At 37.2% G+C, this 22,055-nt stretch overlaps 1 protein-coding gene across 4 annotated transcripts in view; it reads right to left on the bottom strand.

Moving 5' to 3' along the window:
- Positions 1 to 22,055, bottom strand: part of INPP4B (inositol polyphosphate-4-phosphatase type II B) — a 456,612-nt gene that overhangs the window by 40,502 nt on the left and 394,055 nt on the right. For all 4 annotated transcript variants that reach the window (XM_061384112.1, XM_061384115.1, XM_061384111.1 and 1 more), the window contains 2 exons: positions 18,408 to 18,520; positions 14,526 to 14,680 (listed from right to left, as the gene is read on the bottom strand). In XM_061384112.1, the coding sequence (XP_061240096.1) occupies positions 14,526 to 14,680; positions 18,408 to 18,520 (268 nt within the window). The remainder of the gene's footprint in view (positions 1 to 14,525; positions 14,681 to 18,407; positions 18,521 to 22,055) is intronic.

Genomic DNA, 22,055 nt, shown 5'->3' with positions numbered 1-22,055 from the left:
GTCACATAGATTAGGATATAAGTGAGCTGGTATCTTTCTTTCTTTCTTATCTACATAAATCAGAAAGCTTATTTTCCCCCTGCATCTTGAACAAATATATGTCCAGATTTGTTCGAGATATTTTTGTTTCATTTTTTCTTGATTGTGATCAAATTAATTCAATCAAAGTTTGTTTCTTTACTAATTGAACTTCAGGAGGAACTTAGCAGAGTTCAGCAACATATTGGCAAAATGTGCTAATACTATTTTAACATTTAGGTGGAGAGATGGATATTCAAAGGGAATTACTTTGAAATTTAACTTAAAACTAAAAAAATATACACATAAATTCATTTTTCATTAGCATTACTAAATCAACATACCCATATCCTCATCCCTTTTTAAAGTATGGTATATTTCTCATTTTCCTTTCACTCCAGTGTCTGTACTAAGATTGTTAGTGTTTCCTTCTTTTCTTATTCAAGCAATGTGAGCAAAGGTAGCAAAATAAACATACACACATTTATCATAAAACTATGTAAAGCAGATTGCAAAAAAAAATGCCTTTCTTTTATCTTGCCATAAACAGAAACAAAATAGTTTCCATCTTCCATTATGATCGGAAACTATAACCTTAGTAGCATAAGACTGTAATTTATAAAAGAACTTCAAAGACTGTATTTTGAATTTATAACTGACTACATGAATATCAAACTGTATCACCTTCTAAAAATAGATTTATTTAACCTCCAAATAAAGTTTCATGATTTAGAATTAATTTCCCATTATCTAGGGTATCTATTAGCTGCTTAGGAACCACACAATCTATTAGCAACTTTAAAGTTATTAACATAAACAGTTAAATCAATCATATTTATGTAATCCAACCACAGAGGAAAAAGATTAAACTCAGCAATGCTTGTTGTAGTCTGGGCTTTCCACACATTTCTCATGATCAGGCTGAACCCATGGCAAGTCTATATAGCTGCGTAAGTTGCCCTTCTACTTTATGACCATGTAATATTTGATCACATGGACCCCGTATATATGCTTCCTTGGTGGCTCAGATAGTAAAGAATCTGCCTGCAAAGATCAAACCTGTGTTCAATCTCTGGATCAGGAAAATCCCCTGGAGAAAGAACTGGCAACCCACTCCTGTATTCTTGCCTGGAGAATTTCATGGACAGAGAAGCCTGGTGGGCTACAGTCCATGGGATTGTAAAGAGTCGGACACGACTGAGTGATTAACACACACACACATACACACCCTACATATATTCATGGGAGTTTTTCTTTTTTATAGGAAAAGTGGTTTTCCTTTTTTTTTTTTTTTTAATAGGGACTGGAGAGCAGAAGGAAGGAATTTTCAATAAATGTATCTTTTTCAAGAGCAGCTGCTATAAAATCAATTCATTCTTGTAAAGGGAAGACATTTCCCCTGTCTTTTTCTAGCAAACATAATATCTCTTGACAGTGCTAAGATGCCTTTTCCTCACTTTTGTTCTAGTCTTTCCAAGAGAAAAAAAATCTTTATCACAAAATCAAATAAAACTTATAAAAATTCCATCTCTGAGTTTGTTATAAAATTAAACTGGGGAGCAGAAACTGAACAACCGATGAATCTCTTGTATTTCTATTTTCTAGAGCAACAGAGCAGTCAAGGTGATTTGCAAACTCTGTGGCATACAAAAATATTATTTTCTCAAATAGCTGAGAGAAGAGACATCATTTTGAAAATACATAAATTCAGATACTTCCATGTAAGAAACTAGTTTTTCCTTTTTTTGCAGTTAAAAAAAAACAAACCTCTAGATCAATATTATTCAACTTGATTTGATGAGTGCTAAGAGCAGATCTAGGAAAAGTCTTGAGCCTAGTAGATAAGGAATGCTTTATGTGATTTTATTCTTAAGTATTTACATCCCATCTTGCTTTAAGAAGAATTTAAGGCAATCTAAATGGATACATAAAATGTAGTAAGTTATCAAGAATGGGTTGTGAGAAAGAGCTATACAGGGCAAGGGTTGTGTCATAAAACTGAACTGAAAATGAAGCCACTATATTAAAAATAGAAAGCTTATAAAAGAATGATATACATTTGAAGTGCCCAGAACACTTACATTACTCATTTTAAGTTGAAAATATCATAAGTCAAAACTGCATTTAATGCATCTCACCTACAGATTGTTATAGCTTAGCCTAGACTACCTTCAGCATACTCAGAACACCTATATTAACCTACAGTGGCATAAAAATCATCTAACACAAAGCTTATTTTATGATATGGTCTTGAATATCTCATGTAAGTTATTAAATATTGTACTGAAAGTGAAACAAAGAACGGTTTTACTTAACATGACATCCTGCTGTCTACTATGCTGGCTTGAAAAGTATCACATGTGACTTGTTACTACTAATCAGCTACCAATTTTGTAAACGATATGTTTTATAAATTACACCCTTGATCCCTATAAAGATGTCATTCACAATCCCATAAATTCTGATGGGCTCAATGAATGGAAGAGAATGTGGTGTAATTGTGCATATTATATTTTTGCCCACAGGACTTGAGATCATTATCCTCAGATACAAATGTATTACACAGGGCATTTGAACTCGGTCATCTGTGATCTTCTGATCAGGAGAAAAGTTTGCAATATTTTGACTGCTTTTTTCATAAACTCTATTGCCTCCCGGTCCAGTTTTCATTAGATAGCCTGTGAAGACATTCAGTTTGTTACCCTGGGCTAGTGACTGAGCTCTACAGTCAAAATTCAGGTTAGAAGGAGAGTTGAAACTCTTTTAATGAAAGTGTTTTCTTGAGTATAGTAAGCACTTTGACAAAGTCAGGAATTTTTATGCAGTACACTGACAATACATTGATTTTAATAGTTTTGAATTTATTCTCATGTGCTCTAGGGCAAACATAACAAACATAACAAGTGCATGAATTCATGGACATCCTTGCCCTGGTCAAGACTACAATAAATGTCTATTCAGGTGACAGCTGTAGAAAAATCATTAGGTAGTTAAATGAATAACTGAGATTTGGGTAGCATTACTGTATGGGAATGGAATGCCATAACAAACCTGGAAAAGACTCATTAGAAGATCCTGATGCTTGAGGGATGAAAGACTGAGGGCAGGAGAAGAAAGAGATGACAGAGGATGAGATGGTTGGATGGCATCACCAATTCAATGGACATGACTTTGAGCAAACTCCAGGGAGACTGTGGACAGGGAAGCCTGGCGTGCTGCAGTTCATGGGGTCACAGAGTTGGATATGGCTTAGTGACTCAACAACAGCAGCCACAACGTTGTAAACTTTAAAGCAAATAGGATTTGAGATAGAACTACGATATGTGTTTCATGTCCATACATATTTTTGATTTTCTCTTTGAACACAGCATTCAAGTTCAACAATATGAGGCTATACCACTAGCTTCGTTGAGTCTTGTATTTCAACTTCCTGGGAGCATAGATGAACTTGCCGGATTTCAGCATAGCCATGGTCCTCACATCATTCAGGCCTGGGCTGCCTGTATCTCTAGCTTCTCTAATGAGAACAAGCCATTCCTAGGACTAGTTTCTGCTATACCTCATTTTCCAAGAACAAAAGCATTAATCATCTCCCTAATCACCAAGAGGTTTTTGTTGTGTCTCAGTTGGAAGTTTCCTTCCCTTGTCTAAAAGGGAGCTCTAAAAAGTCTCAGATTACCTCACAGGCTCCTGTCAAAACACTGTGCATTTCACTTTCCAAACCCAAGAGATTTTTCTGTCCTATTTCACTGTGCTTTCATTTTTAAAGAAAATAAACAAAACAAATAAAAATGTTCTTTAAAAAAAACTACCACTTCTGAAACCCTCTTTTCTAGAACTTGATTTAAATGCAATAAACCAGTGCTTTATAAATGCTGGGACCTTTTTGGAAAGTCCCAGTTATATGCAAACCCCCACTATATGAAACAATAAAGATTAGCTATCAAGAGTGAAAACCAGGATGGCCAGGAAATATTTAGAAAGATGTTCAATATATTATATTATTGGGAAAATACTAATTAAGCCAAGATATCATTTTTTTACTCATTGGATTGGTAAATTAAAAAAAATCAAAAACAAAACTCATAGTACAAATATGGGGTCATGTAAAAAAAATGGAAGCATGTGCATGCCTAATAGAATATAAATTAGTGTAGGGCCATAGGGTAGCATCTAGTAATATTGAAAATATGAATACCGTCCATTCCACTTACAGGTTTACCCACCGTTATGCTCGTATTCATAACTATACATGTGAATATGTCTCTTTCACTATTGCTTATAGTACCAAAATATCAGAAACAACCCAAAATTCGATAGAGGAATAGATGAATTGTGGTCTATGCACACAAAGGAATACTATACAGCTATGAAAAGGAAAGAACAGAACTTATGTGAACATAGATCTCAAAAAACATAACATCAGCTGAGGAAAATGAATTGCTGGGTGTGACACACACCATGAGAACACTTTTATAAACAAAAACCTCTAATAAATGTGAGGAATTAATAAATAATGCTCTTAGCCTGGGCCACTTAGATATTCCTAGTCAAGAACTCTTAACTTTTCTTTGCTACTTACCTAAATTGTACTAATCCTCAAGACACAATACAAATTCTACCTTCCTCTGGACCACTCCAACCCATAATGATTCCTTTTCCCCTGTGATCCACTCTAATAATAATAGTTTTAAGTATGTGACTTCATCTATGTCATATTCTCATTGTGGTGACTAATAAAGGTTCCTCCTAGAGAATGTTTCATGTAATTCTTAGTGTGCAGCAAGAACTCACTGACCCTTAGCTGTTATTCTAAGTTTCGGTACCCCTGTGTTTAGCCCAGTACTCTGCCATGCTGCTGCTGCTGCTAAGTCACTTTGTCGTGTCCGACTCTGTGCGACCCCATAGATGGCAGCCCACCAGGCTCCTCTGTCCCTGGGATTCTCCAGGCAAGAACACTGGAGTGGGCTGCCATTTCCTTCTCCAGTGCATGAAAGTGAAAAATGAAAGTGAAGTCCCTCAGTCGTGTCCGACTCTTCGCTACCCCATGGACTGCAGCCCACCAGGCTCCTCCATCCATGGGATTTTCCAGGCAAGAGTACTGGAGTGGGGTGCCATTGCCTTCTTCGGTACTCTGCCATAGTACTCAATAAATCTTTACATTTGACTGCAACCATGATGGAGACATATTTCTGCTAATGATAACATTTGCCCAGGTCATCTCCTGAGGTCGGGTCCTGGCTCAGTAGTTACTAGACACTCAGTCAGATCTGTGGGCATTTGGGAGTTGGACGTTCCCAAGTTTCACTGGTTGATGCTGAGGCACTGCTCTGTGGGAATCAATCATGAACACTACACTCCTATTTAGTTTAAATAGGAGTTAAACTCAGATGCTCCTAGATTGTCCTCATGTTATTAGTTGAACTGTGTTAGTCAAAGTCACTGAGGGAGTTTAAGCCTTTTAAAACAAGTATTAATCCTGGGAGTTTTCTTCTAAGATCTTGAACACCTGGGGAATTCCTCAATTTCAGGAACCTCAGAGGTGGCACTTTTAGAGAAACATGGGACAAGAAAGGTTACACAGGGTAGCTTAAAAAAATGCGGAAAGCATGAACACTTACTAAGTGGAGCACCTAATATCTGCCAGGCATAGAGAATTCAAATAGTTGATCTCATTTAACATGATGCCTCCAGGAGAGAGAGATAAGTTATCCCTGGTTTACAGGTAAGGAAACTGAGGTCTGGAGATTAATTAACTTAAAAGCTGCACAGCAAATAATTTCCAGAATAAGCATTTAATCACAGGCCTTCTTGATTTTAAAAATCCATGTTTGTGGCAGAAGTTAAACTTATTTAAATTAGATTCATTTATATTTCATTGCATTAAATTAAATAAAAAACACATTCCATACACTTATTTATCTAGGTCCTTAGTTAATAATTTGAGGAACTGAGAGAAATGACTTATTTGGAAAGGTGTGTCTAAAACTGGTAATGGCTCTGAATGTTAAACTCCATACTCACAGGGTCTCAGGTTAATAGTACTTGAAAACAAAATTAAATATCAATACAAAACACATTAGGGAAAAGAAAGAAATCTGAAAATTACTACTTCTAGTAGCAGAACAACCTGACACATATAAATATATGAATAAGATAGCCTAAAATTAGCACATGCATTTTGTTTAGGAAATTGAATGGTTTTTGGTAGGTCATTCTTTGATTTCTCCAGAAAGAGCAGTTCTGTATTGGTGGGTCATCTGTGGATATCTTTTTAAGAGATAGTTGCTCCAACGTGATTTTTACAGATGTGTACTCTGCTGCATCTTTCACCTTAGCAGCGGCTGAAGCAACAACATCCTAAGTGGTGTAAGTTTTCACACTATTATTAGCAAGCCTAAGAAGATGGTGACCTCATCTGGGCTTATTACTGTGATTTGTCACAGAGGCAGGCTGAAATAATGCAGCAGACACACCACTGAAACTCTCAAGGGAAGAGAGAACTCTAAGTGATAATGAAGAAACTGTTCCCACTTGTGTCGTTCTACACAAACATGTCCCTTTCCAATAGTCAAGAGATAACTGAAAGCTTCAATTACCCATGTCTGCGATGCTTCTTATTCACTTCAATATTTGAATTAGGGGATAATATGAAATAATGGAAGCTCTTCTCCGACTAGTACAATCAAACAAAAGCTAAAAAAAAGAAGGCCAAACTGGAAAGAAGACTAAGGAAGGAAGACATGTTTCTATCTAAACACAAATGATCTCCATGACTTGAAAGTGAACCCCACAAGAGAGGAAGTCATGAGAAATAAAACCTGTACTGACATCAGTAGATTGAGGTCATTTATTTACAAAGCAGAACATTTCATAAGTTACACTCCCTGACACATAAATTTCGTGTTGAGAATATGACATTCAACAGGATGATAAAACTCAATAAGGCTGATGGGCCTTTTAATCTCTCTCTTGTGAATTAAATATTTACTAAAATAGAATGATTAAAGCCCTGCATCTTAAGAGGGATAAATAGGTTGGATGCTGAAATATACCCTGATTAATCTTACTAAAGGCATCTCAGCTATCTTTAGAGTCATTACAGAATGACAGATTGCAGAGTAATACAGCATAAGGAAAATAAAAGTTACAGACTGACAGCTAAACAACATGGTGTCACACTGTTACACGCACACACACACCATCCTAGAGTTCCCCTCAAAGGAAAACAACAGAGAACAGGCATTTTCATTTTAATTTACTTTTAAGTGACAATTAAATTCCCCAACACAATTATTTTTGGATAAAATGTGACATTTAATAATCTAGTCAAATGTTGTATTTTTAAATGCAATCCTAACTGTCTTTTAATCAAATATAAGTTTGAAAGTTCCTACTAAATGTGCTTTTTGCAAAAGCATTGGGACAAGAAAGCTCTTAGCACTCAATGGTGACTTCAGTATCAAACAACTGAGTGCTGATACTGCATTCATTCTTTATTTTATTTAAAAATAAAAATGCTGCTGATTATTCAGCCATCATTTTATGAACTTCTGCTATAGATATCAAGGAAGAATTTGGCAATACACATACACTTCAAAGAAAGGATAGATATACCAGGTTTATAGTCGTATCATAAAGTCTTTAGAGTCAGTTACTGAAGGGTAGTTGATTTACGTGAGGCAGACTTTAGTCAAATGGCTTTCAACCCCGGCTCTATCCAGAGTCTGTGGTGGGACTCTGGAGAATCTCTACTTTAGTTTTACAATATAGGCAATTGCTAAGAGTTCCTTACAGAGGCATATCTACCCCAACTCCTCATCAGCTTCCTAATATGAAGAGGATTTTGTGCAACTTCAGTCAAACAGACCGTAGATAGTGGCACATGTTGGGAGCATGAAGCTGTTAAGTAATAATGGATATACAGGAAAAGAGAGAGTCTGAAATTTTTGAAAACAGGACAAAGGCTACAATGACAAGTTGATATTATCATGGAGTAATCATGGTACAGGCAAACAAAAACTGAATCACGTGACCACTGAGAATCCAGTGTCAGACAAGTCTCTGCACCACTGGGAACTTGAACTTTCTTTGAGCTATACCAGACCCAAGAACACCACCAGTCGTACTCAGAACAATACCTGCCAGCTGCAACCTTATGGTCTCAGGGTCTCTCCTTGTAACTGTGCAACCGTTTGGGACGCCAACCAATCCTCGCTTAACAAGTACACTCATTCTTGCCACACACAGTAGTGTTCAGTCATGTCCGACTCTTTGCAACCCCATCGACTGCAGCTTGTCAGGCTCCTCTGTCCATGAGAATTTTCAGATAACAATACTAAAGTGGGTTGCCATTTCCTTCTCCAGGGGATCTTCCTGACACAAACCTCAGTCTCTCTTGTTTTGCCAGTTCCAATTATAATTCTTGATAAACAACTCATGGGACTAACTGTAACCTTATGGGTTTTTGCCTTTAAAAGCCTCCCCTATTTTGTAATCTGGTAGGACGAATTCAGGGCTTCCCAGGTGGCTCAGAGGTAAAGAATCAGCCTGCCAAGCAGGAGATGCAGGTTCGATTCCCTGGTTGGGAAGATCTCATGGAGAAGGAAACAGCAACCCACTCTAGTATTCTTGCCTGGGAAATCCCACGGACAGAGGAGCCTGGTGTCCATGGGTTCACAAAACAGTCAGACACGACTCAGCAAATAAACACAACAATAAAACACAATACAATTGTTTGTTGAATTTGCGTCTCCTGGGTTGTAGCCCTAAATAAACACCTTTTTATTTCAATCATGTCTGTTTCTGAAACTTTGGTTGACAGATTCAGCCTGTGATGGTAGATTGTGGCCTGTTTGTTTTTGAATTTGTATCCAAACCTCTTTAAAACTTTCACTTTCATCTTGTGGAACTTTTGCTTATAAATATGTCACAACTGAGTGATAATTTCCCTTACTTCCAACTGCCTATGTCTGTGCAAAACTTCCTAACAGATAGGACCTGAACATTTTAGAAACCTATGTTATTCATTCACTCATTCATTGAATATTTATTGAGAACCTACCATAACTAGACTTTATTCTAGTACTGGAAATATAGAGGTGAACAAGAAAAAAAAAATCCATACTCTCATAGAGTTTATTCTGGTGAAAGGGCTTCTGAACAAGCAGGGAGATGAAGCTTTGTTTATCAATAACACTTTTCTCATCCATAAGTAATTTGAAACTTATAGCAATAAGCAGTATAAAAAAGTAAAATTTAATATAGATGGGGGAAAAAATAAAACTAGCAAAACAGAAGTGGTATTATAACCCTGGTGAACTTTAAAAAATATCCAGAGTAAATAGCCTGAAAGGTGTTTAGAATAATTCAACCATAAAATAAACCATAATTGATATTAAATAAAATAAACAATTTAATACCTTTAAAATATAATCAAACTCCATTAAAATGCTAGTTTTTTTAAAATCCAGGATTGTGTCCTAGAATATTTATAAAGTTCTTAAAAATTCTGTCTCTGTGTCAATGATAAACTGTGCACAGTCCAAATTTAAGTTTTTAAATGCCTCTGAAGCAGTTCCAGTGTACATCTAAAAGTCAGCATCTGAAGGGTAGGACTTCTGATCAGGTGGCAGAGCAAAGAGCTCTGCAAATCTTCGTCCTCCTCCCAAAGCTATGACACTGAAAAATATTGTCCAAACCAATCATTTAAGCACCCTAATAATCAGCCAAAGTCAAGCAATGAGTGGAAAAGAGTTTCTACTTGGAAAATTGCTGACTGGTAGGGAAGGAGAGAGCCAGTCTACGGTCTTACTATCCGGGGCTACTCCCACTCCCATCCCTCTCCCAGAGTGGGGTCGCCATGGAAACCAACAACTTTGCTGCCCAAGGCTCTGAATGCATTTGAAGAGGAGTGGAAAATCACACACTCCAGCACTGTCAGAAGCATTAGCAACCTTGTGCTTGTGCTCAGGTTGCTTCAGCCATGTCTGACTCTTTGTGACCCCATGAAGCCCGCCAGGCTCCTCTGTCCATGGGATTCTCCAGGCAAGAGTACTGGAGTGGGTTGCCATGCAAACAAATGTTTCCAGCAATCCTCACAGCTGGCCTCAGGCTGCACTTCCATTTGGGCCACTCCCCAGAGCAAGTAGACTACTCATGAATGCAATGGGAAAGGAAACCCTGGGCATCAAGAGAGCCACAGAGGGCTTTGACCAATTTCCACACATCTTGGGTTGACTAGTAGGACCTAAAAAGGCCTGATGGGAAGAAAATGTAGGATGGATACAAAAATTCTTGAACTGGAATATATTTCCAAATTAACACACAGATACATCAACAAAGCCTCTAACTGGCTAGAACTGTTTGAACACAACTTCTGTCTAATCAATGACAGACACTAAATTACCGAGAGCCAAATGCAACCCCAGGAAATAAGGCTTAGACACAAAAAAAACCTGAACTACAGTTTCAAAACGTAATTGAAAACACAATTTTAAAAAGAGATGGAAAAGTTGCTACACAGTTCTGAAAAACGGAAGGCAACAGAAGGTATTCATATTAATATTGTTCTTCATTTATTCAGCCACTGTTCATATTTATTTCAGTCTGGACCAGACTTCTCAGGTGGCACCAGTGGTAAAGAATCCACCTGCCAATACAGGAGACTCAAGAGATGTCCGTTCAATTCCTGGGTTGGGAAGACCCCCTGGAGAAGGAAATAGCAACTCACTCCAGTATTCTTGCCTGAAGAATTCCATGGACAGCAGAGCCTGGCAGACTACAATCCACGGGTTGCAAAGTGTCAGACACGACTGAGCACACACACACACACACACACACACACAGGACCAGACACTGTGCTCAATGCCCAGATATTAATACAATAGTGAACAGGATAGGTAAGGTTGAAAGCAAAAAGTCTGCATTCTAGAACTAGAGTTTTCTCTTCAAATCTCAGAATTTAGTCAGAATACTCTAGTCTGGTACACAGTCTCAAATTTATAAAAGTATGTAGTTTTTATGACATATCTGTTAAGTAATATTTTGACTAACAGATGTGAAGTAGTCAAATACATAACCAAATAATTTGAAGTGACAGCATTTTGTTTTGCTTGGTATAAAGAAAATAACATTAAATATAACTAAGGCAAACAAGGTCTTACTGTACAGCACAGGAAAAAAAATATAACTAAGGCATCTGTGTTTTAGTGCCAGCGGTCCCATCACTTCACGGGAAATAGATGGGGAAACAGTGGAAACAGTGTCAGACTTTATTTTGGGGGCTCCAAAATCACTGCAGATGGTGACTGTAGCCATGGAATTAAGACACTTACTCCTTGGAAGGAAAGTTATGACCAACCTAGATAGCATATTCAAAAGCAGAGACATTACTTTGCCAACAAAGGTTCGTCTAGTCAAGGCTATGATTTTTCCTGTGGTTATGTATGGATGTGAGAGTTGGACTGTGAAGGAGGCTGAGTGCCGAAGAACTGATGCTTTTGAACTGTGGTGTTGGAGAAGACTCTTCAGAGTCCCTTGGACTGCAAAGAGATCCAACCAGTCCATTCTGAAGGAGATCAGCCCTGGGATTTCTTTGGAAGGAATGATGCTAAAGCTGAAACTCCAGTACTTTGGCCACCTCATGTGAAGTGTTGACTCATTGGAAAAGACCCTGATGCTGGGAGGGATTGGGGGCAGAAGGAGAAGGGGACGACAGAGGATGAGATGGCTGATGGCATCACTGACTCTTTGGACGTGAGTCTGAGTGAACTCTGGGAGTTGGTGATGGACAGGGAGGCCTGGCGTGCTGCGATTCATGGGGTCGCAAAGAGTCAGACACAACTGAGCGACTGAACTGAACTGAACTGAACTAGTACTTTCTGAGTAGTCTTTATTCTTACGGTTAAGTAGATTTGACTAAATTTCGAAGGTGATGCCTTAATCTCAAATTCTATGATTATTTGTAAGGGCATACAACAATATACATTAACATAAAATATTTATAAGAAACCTATCTAGATTAATGAATGCAATCCACTCATAATTAGCTTAGCATTTGTAAGCACATGTACATTTTCAAGGTGGTATTGAAATAGCTTATTTTCTTAAATAGACAAAACATTGCATGCAAAACCTTATTTACAAGATTTTAATATTAATATATGGTATTGGAGTCAGACCATATGTCATAATATATTTGCAAAAGTACACAAGGCTCATAATTGCCTAGACTTGATTGTCTCAGGAAGATCAAGACCCTTGATATTTATTTTTCTAACAAGTACCATACAGTGATTGTTCTCAAGTGTTGTTCTAATCATGTAACACATATCAGTTCATTTAATCCTTGAGACCTTCCTAAGAAGGGCTATTATTATTAGCTTATTTGTTTTACATAAGGAGAGGACTGAGGTACCAACCTGCCTCAGGTAGTAAGGCAGGATGAGATTAAGTTCCTCTTGGCTGGTAAGTGGCACGTGACCTGGGTTCAAACTCAGGACAGCTGGCTCCCAAGTCCCTTCCTCCCATCTACTCTTCCCTGTGGCCAGAGCTTATAAAGCTATGGGCTTGTAAGATGGTACCCAAAGAGGGAGGGTATGGAAGTTATTTAAGACAATAATATATCTTATTTCCCTTAAACATACACACACACACACACACACACACACACACAGACAAGTTCTCACACTCTCACACAGTACTCACATGTACAAAAAACCAAAGGCTAAATTTGTCAGATTGGAAATTTACATATATATATGTGTGTGTGTGTGTGTGTGTGTGTGTGTGTGTGTGTGTATCACCAAAGTAGTGGGGATATGGAAGTCATGGTCTTCAATATTTTTGGATTAAATTTCTAGTGCCTTACTTTAGGTCACAATCTAAAACTTAACCCCATAAATGTTATGTCATTAGCAAACATACTGACATATAATATTAGTTCCTCCAGCCTTTATATGTTACCAAAATATTTAGTTATATATTTCAACATGTATATGATAGATACACCCTTTATTTACCAGTTGGAAAAAATACCTTTCTAATTTAAGGGTCCTCTCTTACCTCTATCTTAAATAAACAAGTAACAAATTCAACTTGCAAATTATGTTGGTTGACTCATTCCAGTCCTCTGAGGTCTCTGACCTGGAATAGTATGTGGCCTGCCCTTCACAGCTGGCATCTTTGTTCCATCCATAGTGATATTTGTACTTCTTAAATGCACAACAGAAGGTTTCATACTCAGATCCTGAATCTCCCCTGTGAGTGCTGAGATAATTTTTGAAAAAAGTCTTTTCTAACAACCAAACATGTTTGTATGGCTGAGATGCTCATGTCAGGCCTCAAAGACATCCTCATACACTTATCCAAAAGTTATGGTAGAACGCCACTGAACAAAGAAAATGCCAAGAGACATGAAATGGGGTAAAAGAGAGGGCTTCAGAAACCTCTCATTGGCGGGAAAAACACACAGCACAGAAAGAGCACAGGCGAGCGTCGCTTCACCATGGAGAGACCAGAGCAGTTAAAAGAAAAGTGAAGCTAATGACGTGCCAGATGAGCAGCAGCCTTCTCAGTGCATCATATGACGTTCCTTCTTGCAATCTGGGAGCCTGTCCCGTGTTTCCTGTGGTGCTTTTGAGTCAGTCTTTGTAGGAAAGAGATAAGTTCCCTAAAGTTTCTAATTAATGTATGTCCTTGATGATAGACCCTGGGAAAGAGGCACTTCTTCCTTTCCATTACGGCTTATATTTTAGATTTAATTACTGTAGAAATGAATCAGGAAACATGACTTCAGGCAGAACATTTTAAATGTCGGCGGAGTGATCATATTAATTCTCCATTTTAAAGGATCCATTATCCCATCTTTACGATGACTGATGTGAAAATAATTTTAGGAAAGAGGTTAAAGATGGGAAGACCCTACAAGCCATGGTAGGATGACCCATGTGATGCCGTTTTTTGGATAGCTGATTTGTTTGGATAAAGATTTAGTTTTATTTTATGTGTACACTTAAGGACTTGTACATAAAGGAACTGTACTCTTCTTCAAGTGTTTTACATGAAGGAACCTGAGCCCTTCAACTTGAGTTTAAATATGTTAATGAAATATATCCTCCATTCACATGATCAAAATCTGGTCACATTTTTTTACTGCCTAAAATGAATAGAGGGAATACTTAAAATTATTTTATCTTTCATGTCATGAGCTCAAAGTCAAGGAAATGCAGTGAAGTTACTAAATGTTTGGTCCTCCAGTACAATATGTATTAGGAAAAATAAAAACCTTAAAATAAAAGAAAAAATAAGGTCTTACTGTATAGAACTGGGAATTATATTCAATATGCTGTGATAAACCATAATGGAAAAGAATATGAAAATGAATATATATACATATGTATAACTAAATAATTTTGCTGTACAGCAGAAATTAACACAATATTGTAAATCAACTACACTTCAATAAATTTTTTTAAAAAGAAAGAAGTTGGAAACATGTGGGCTACCTTCTCATACAATCCAGTGCTCGGATAAAGAAGTCCTTGTGTAACTGATGCTCATCTCTCAGGATTGAGCACTGTTCAAGCGTCACGGACATCGACGTCCTGTCTTTGGCACTTTTACAACAGGTGAAACGAATGCCATTTAGTTTGCGACAAATCTGTAACAGACATAGAAACGGTTTCTTGTTTATTTGTAGATTACTCTCAAGCATCAGAGTCCTCTAAACACTCCTAGTCTAAACTTACCAAATTTATGCTAATTTTATGAAAGTCAACTATTTCAATATGCCCTGTGGAATGGAAAAATAATACCTTTTCATTTCAAAAGCTGATGGAATAGATTTAATTTATTTAGCTCTTTGTACATGAGGTGTGGGGCTGTTGAAGGCACGTAAGATGGTAAATATTCCTCAGAGGCAGCGATGCTCTGAGAGGGTATCTAAGCTGCAGGGGCTAATGATAATAATCACAGCTCAGAAGTAACATCTTATTAGTGATGGGGGAAAAAAATTCTGTATTTCCTGGATAAGCCCTTTGAATCTTAAAGAGCTAATACCTTCTCACATATGTTTGAAATAACTTTTGCTAATCTCTGTGGGATAGTATGAGACTTTAAACATCCACGTGGTGCCAAGTGCAGCAGATAAGGAAACCACTCATCAACGTAACTAACAAGAACTAGGACGCCACAAATGGCCACTGTTAATTGCATATCTACTGTGCACCCGGCACAATGCTAATAAATTTCACATAGATCTGCTCTTCCAATTTAATTGCACATGAACCCTGGAGGAAAGCATATTCCTCTTATCTTACAGATGAGAACACTGAAGTTTAGGTAGGTAAGATGACTTATGTACAACAGAGCAGAGCCAGGGTACTAATATAACTCTATCTAACAAGGACCAAGTCTTTAACTTCTGTCCTATTCTGCTTCTCTCTGTAATTCTTTTTTTTTTTCTTGTTATTCTGATGTAAGCCAGAAGAAGAATCTCTGAGTAGCAATAATTTATGGGCTCATTGCCTGCTAGGTAACAGGCGAATCACTCCATTCTTTTTCCTTCCCTGGCCCTGGTAATGCTCTGATATGAGACACCAATCATCAACGTAGCATCAACAATGTTAATCAACATGCACTTAAGATACATTTAATGTGATGAAATACAGGTCTGCTTTATTATCTGCCATCAAGGAAGCCTTAACAGTTGCCTACTTTGAAAAGAGGGTATAATAATACAGTTCATCAAAGGTTTTTACCATGATTTAAATATGACTCCAACACTTAGCTTAGGATTTACAACTCTTTAATAGACCTTAGGTAAATACTTTCTCACCATCTTTAACATGACTAGAGAAATGTGAGAGCATGATTTCAACACATAATCTTTTTTTTATCTAGAAAACTCTAATGTTTTTAAATAAACAGTATTTCAAAATTTTTCATATAAAATAACAAAAGCTTTACTAAATTTATAATAACAGTATATAGACCTCAATGGTCACTTATGAGACATGATCTTTAAAAAGAGTGAATATTCTTTAAAATGCTCTGTCACAATTATATGCAGCTATCCTATTAAGGATATTTCATGTGTCAAATTTAAAACGAATAGGAAGCTTGGGCAATTCCTTCAAAGCAGACTGGTTGGGTCTTCATTTCTGTATTTCACAACTCTTTAGAGCCAAATGAGTTGTTTAATTTGGCTCTAAATTTAAATTTAACATTTAATTTAACATTAGCTTAATTTAGTGTTTGGTATTTTTAAGTTCTCATTTTCAGTTTTAAAAATTCATTGAGATAAAATCAAATAGCTTTATATTTTTAATTAGAACATAAAACAGTAAAAAAAAAAAGAAGCAATATTTCCTTGTTTTAAAGAAGAAATAGAGACAAAAATTAAAATTTTGTGGAAGATGTTGAAGGGAATTTCTATATTTCTTGAAGAGTAATACCAAGGTCCCTGGTTTACAAAGAGGATACTGAAACTCATGTATCACTCTACAGATATGCTATTTATAGTTAAGCCAATATTCCTACAGAATGTCAAATTTGTACACTATGGGTGTTGTACATTTATCAAGGCAGGCAAACATCCATTCATTCATTCAGTGGGAAGTTGTGAGTAAGCCATATTTGACTGGTATATACATTTCAGCTAAAGTTGAAACTCCAATACTTTGGCCACCTCATGTGAAGAGTTGACTCATTGGAAAAGACCCTGATGCTGGGAGGGATTGGGGACAGGAGGAGAAGGGGACGACAGAGGATGAGATGGCTGGATGGCATCACTGACTCGATGGACAAAAGTTTGGGTGAACTCCAGGAGTTGATGATGGATAGGGAGGCCTGGAGTACTGCGATTCATGGGGTTGCAAAGAGTCGGACACGACTGAGCGACTGAACTGAACTGATACGTTTCAAAAACATTTTCAGAAAAGTGTAGGATTTATGGGAAATTTCTTTATATATTCAAATAAGAAAACTACATGTACTAGAAAAAACATACATTTGTGGTTCTGTGCATCCTTAACTTAAAAATTTACATGACTGACAATATGTATATAATGACATGTGTATATGTTCCTAAGTTGTCAGATAGCCCTGGGAAATGATCAAACTCCTTTTGTGCTCTCATGTCATTAGTAATGTTGCAAAAATAACTTATGACCTGTCTTTGTGAAATTTTTCTGAGAATTAGCAACCATAGCAGTCTTTGAAGATGTAAAGAGCAGACATGGGAGAAAGAACTATTAAAAACAACCTTCATGTAATGCAGGATGATGCTAAATGGGACCAGTGTAAATGAGCTGCTCAAAAGCAATCTTTCATACTGCTGCCTTTCATGTTCTTCCCTGGGGCTCCAAGAGGGCATGAAGGGAAACCAAAGCAGCTTTCCCCCTGCCCTGTTCTTGGTAAATTATTTTATATATACGCATGGTAAATTATCCATTCCTTTTTCCCAGAAGACAGTAAGTAATACTGGACTATAATTGAACCGTTTGCAGTAGGGGAAAGCCTTTGTTTTAAATACTATTGATAGAAAATGAACAGCACACACGAGAAGATCTGTTACACTGAACTCCAAATTACATAAGCAGCCCTGTGTGTGCAGTAAGTACAAATACGACATGCATCAAAAAGATCTCCAAAGTGTGTCTTTCCTGATGAAAAGATCCTTTCCTCGTGAAAGGATCTCTGGGCCTGAACGTTTAACAAAATTCATATTTTCATGTGAGCTATGCCTGAATGGTTGCCAGATAAGAGTTTAAAAATATAGGCACAGTTTTCTCCCTCGATTTTGTAGAAACCTGGAGTGGGAAAGCAAGTATATCTTTTACCTTGAGGGTGCCATTAAATGAGAAAAGACCATACAAAATATAGCTCATTACCCCAAGAGCCATCCATCAGTAATAAATTCTATGCCAATATCGAGATGAACAAGTACATTTACAAGCTCATTAACAAAACACTATGTCCAGAAGCCCTACCGAGGCTGTGAGTCAGAGATCAGATAATCACATTCTGTTGAAACCATACTTCTCTAGGGCATCACTTCAAAACCTTATTGAGATGGGCAATTGACATTGCAACACACAATATCAAGAAAATCACAGACACTTGATTGTAACCTCAAAGTGTCAAACACATCCTGAATTTATAAGAAAAGCTAATGAATAGGATTTTTTCTTGCTGAATACATCTTCTATCTTGTGTTCTAGACTATTGATAAGCTAGATGCCTAATCTCTTGAATAATGGAGAGTGATGTCTGGTAAGCCAAAGTGCAGAAGTTGGACCCTACAGAGCAGATACCCAATATGCCAATATGCTTGCTGATTGATCATCATGGTGACAAGGAATAATATTTGACGGAAGAGTGCCTACCGTTGCAGCCAGCCACATGATTTCTACATTCTTTCTCTTTTTGGCTTGGATATTTTGATGGAGATTTTCGAGTAATCCTTTTAAATCATTCTGTTCTTGAAAATGTGAAATGTCTGAAAAACAAGAAAGGCGGGGTAAAAAGGAAATTTGTGTTAGAGTTAAGCTGCCCACAGGGTTTTTTTAAACATATTTGTAAATGCAGTTTCCAAAACAACAAATGCCACTTTGGAGCAGAGAGTATTTGAGGATAATCATACTTCCATACTTCCTTACTTACTCATACTTTACTTAGAAATATGCCCTCATTCCTTACGGTGTATAACTGGTCATATAATACTCACCAAGAAGGGAAAAGTTTTAATGATGAGGGCTGCCTCACTTCAATGAAAGCATACAATGTGGATGAGGTGTGAGACACAACTTTTCATTTTTGGTGACCAAGCAGCTAGTTTGAATCACAAGATTATATCAAACTGAACATCTCAGAGGTGAAATTTGGAGTTCAACCAAAACACATGAAATCAGTTTCTACGCAGCAAGATTCTTCAACTTAGGCGATACTGACATTTTGGACTGGCTAACACGTTGTTGAGAATGGGCCTATAGTCTGTGTTGTGGGATGTTAAACTGCATTCTGACCTCTATCATTTAGAAGTCATTATTACCCTTGCATTGTGATAATCAAAAATATCTTCAGACATTGCAAATGTGCCTTGTAAAGTCTATTCTGGTTGAGAACAAGTGCCATTAAGGAGCAGAGGTATGGATGGAAAGAGGAACAACGCAAGAGGCAATAGTTAATTAAATGCGATAACTGAGGAAGGGAGCAGGAAGTGACCAATTGCTCAGATCTCTACATACTCATAACTAGAGCACGGGTAGCCAATGGCATATGGTTCATATTTAAACCTAAGGAAATGTACATTATGACACAGTGTCCCTGAGTCTCAGGGAGATGGAATTCAAGTTTAGAATACAGAGATGGACACAAAAAGCCTAAGAGAATGGTTGGGTTAGTACCATCACTCTACCATGGAATCCACAAATTAAGGGATGAAGAACTCCTGAGAGCTATAACTGAGGCTAAAAGCAGAAGAAAATACATAAGAACAATATGGACTATATCCAAGCTATCTTGTTACATTAAAGAGATAGATATGTTCCTGAATCTGATCACATTAAAAATGACACAAATAAGCTTTAATTATAATGAAGCTTTACACTTTCCAAAATTGTACTAGATATTTCCTTTTATTAAAATAATATATCTGAGTAGTTCTTGACTTCAGCCCCAGAGAGTAGAGGAAATATTTCCTAATAAAATGTATTTGCAATTTATATCTACCAAGAGTGGAAGTGGTTGGTGAAATGGAACTAAGCATTGAAAACAATTATATATCATCTTGAATTTCATGTCCACAAAATAGAAGAAGGTCAGGACAATCCAGATTCATATCCTGTTTTAAGGAGGTGAGATGCAAATTTTTTTTTTTTTTTTTTGCTTCAAACTTTCCCTGAAGTCCAACTCCAGGATTTTTTTTAAACTTTACATAATTGTATTAGTTTTGCCAAATATCAAAATGAATCTGCCACAGGTATGCATGTGTTCCCCATCCTGAACCCTCCTCCCTCCTCCCTCCCCATACCATCCCTCTGGGTCGTCCCAGTGCACTAGCCCCAAGCATCCAGTATCGTGCATCAAACCTGGACTGGCAACTCGTTTCTTACATGATATTTTACATGTTTCAATGCCATTCTCCCAAATCTTCCCACCCTCTCCCTCTCCCACAGAGTCCATAAGACTATTCTATATATCAGTGTCTCTTTTGCTGTCTCGTACACAGGGTTATTGTTACCATCTTTCTAAATTCCATATATATGCGTTAGTATACTGTATTGGTGTTTTTCCTTCTGGCTTACTTCACTCTGTATAATAGGTTCCAGTTTCATCCACCTCATTAGAACTGATTCAAATGTATTCTTTTTAATGGCTGAGTAATACTCCATTGTGTATATGTACCACAGCTTTCTTATCCATTCATCTGCTGATGGACATCTAGGTTGCTTCCATGTCCTGGCTATTATAAACATATGCATGATTCCTCTTTATTAGTTCCTAAATGCGAAAACTGTCAAAGGTCAATTTTTTTCTGTGTAACTATAGACAATTCTTTTTTCCTTTTCTAATTTTTTTGGCCACAATGTATATGCAGGATCTTAGTTCCCCAACCAGGGATAGAACCCACACCCCCTGCATGGGAAGCATGGAGCCTTAATCACTGGCTGACCAGGGAAGTCCCAATGATTCTGTTAAGACAGAGAAACTTTCCCTAAAAACCTCGCATTGTTAGGCAGGAGACTCTGATACACAGAGACTTGAACAGGACACAGGTTAAGGATAAAGGGGAGGAGGCGTAAATACAGAAGGCCTTGAAGAGAATTGCTGAGTCAGTGCAGGACTCAAGAGCTAATGGAAGACACCAAGGACAGTCATGGTGCCTTCTAACTGATGCTTACAGAGCAGGAGGAGTAAGTCAGGTCCGCCATCACGCCTCTTAATGCTGATAAATGGCAAACAAAATAAAACCCCAATAGTCCATGGCTTAGAATAATAATCAGCAATTTTAAATGATGAAAAGGGGGTATCATTGACATAGAAAGTGACCTTGACATTGCTGAAAGGAAAAATCAGTCATATTAATAAATGAATTTATTTATATAACACTGTGTATGCGTGTGAATTTATTTGTGTGCCACTATGTGTGCACACGCTTGCCTCTCTATGAAACCGCAGGCAGAACAAGACATCGGTTTAGATACTAACAGCATTCATCTTTGGGTTGTGAGACTTAGGGTGATTTTTCAGCTGCTTTTTAAAATACATATATATTTTATATTGAAATATAATTGATTAACAGTGTGTTAGTTTCAGGTGTAAAGCAAAGTGATTCAGTTATACCTATACATGTACCTATTCTTTCTCAAATTCTTTTCCAGTTTAGGCTATCACAGAATATTGAGCAGAGTTCCCTGTGCTAAACACTAGATTCTTGTTGGTTATCTATTTTAAATATAGCAGTGTGCACATGTCAATTCCAAACTCCCAATCTATCCCTCACTCAACTGCTTTTTTATGTCATTTGAGACACTTACAATAAATATGCATTGCTTTAAAATAGTAGTTATTTTTAAAGCAAGGGAGAACAGAGTACACATATATAAGAAAAGGGGAAAAAACCCTGAATTCTCATAATACAAAGACCTGACCGCCAAGTCTCCAAGGTCGCAGGGTGGGATAGATTTTTAAACCATTATTAACTGCAGTCAAGTGTATGCGGTCATGGGCTATGACACAACAGTAAAAATAATATTAGGGGTCTAAGAAAAGGAGTGGGCAAATCAATGAAGAATAGTTGGATTTGGAAGGGTTTCTAACAAAGGTAATGCTTTGTGTCTAATGAGAGCATTTTATGGTGAGAGAAAAGTTCAGCAAAGGCATGGACCTATGAGGAAAAGTGGGAGTTCACCACGTCCTTGGAGAGCATGATCTCAGAGGCAAGAATTATGAAGAGTTTTGCTACTATTCTGAGATATCTGAACTTCTTCCTTAAAAAATGGGAGCACCTGGTGAATTTTAAATATGGACAT

Source organism: Bos javanicus, chromosome 17 (genome assembly GCF_032452875.1).
Source record: "Bos javanicus breed banteng chromosome 17, ARS-OSU_banteng_1.0, whole genome shotgun sequence".
NCBI classification, from domain to species: Eukaryota; Metazoa; Chordata; class Mammalia; order Artiodactyla; family Bovidae; genus Bos; species Bos javanicus.
The sequence above is the reverse complement of the archived record's forward strand: the minus strand, read 5'-3'. Positions and strand labels throughout refer to the sequence as shown.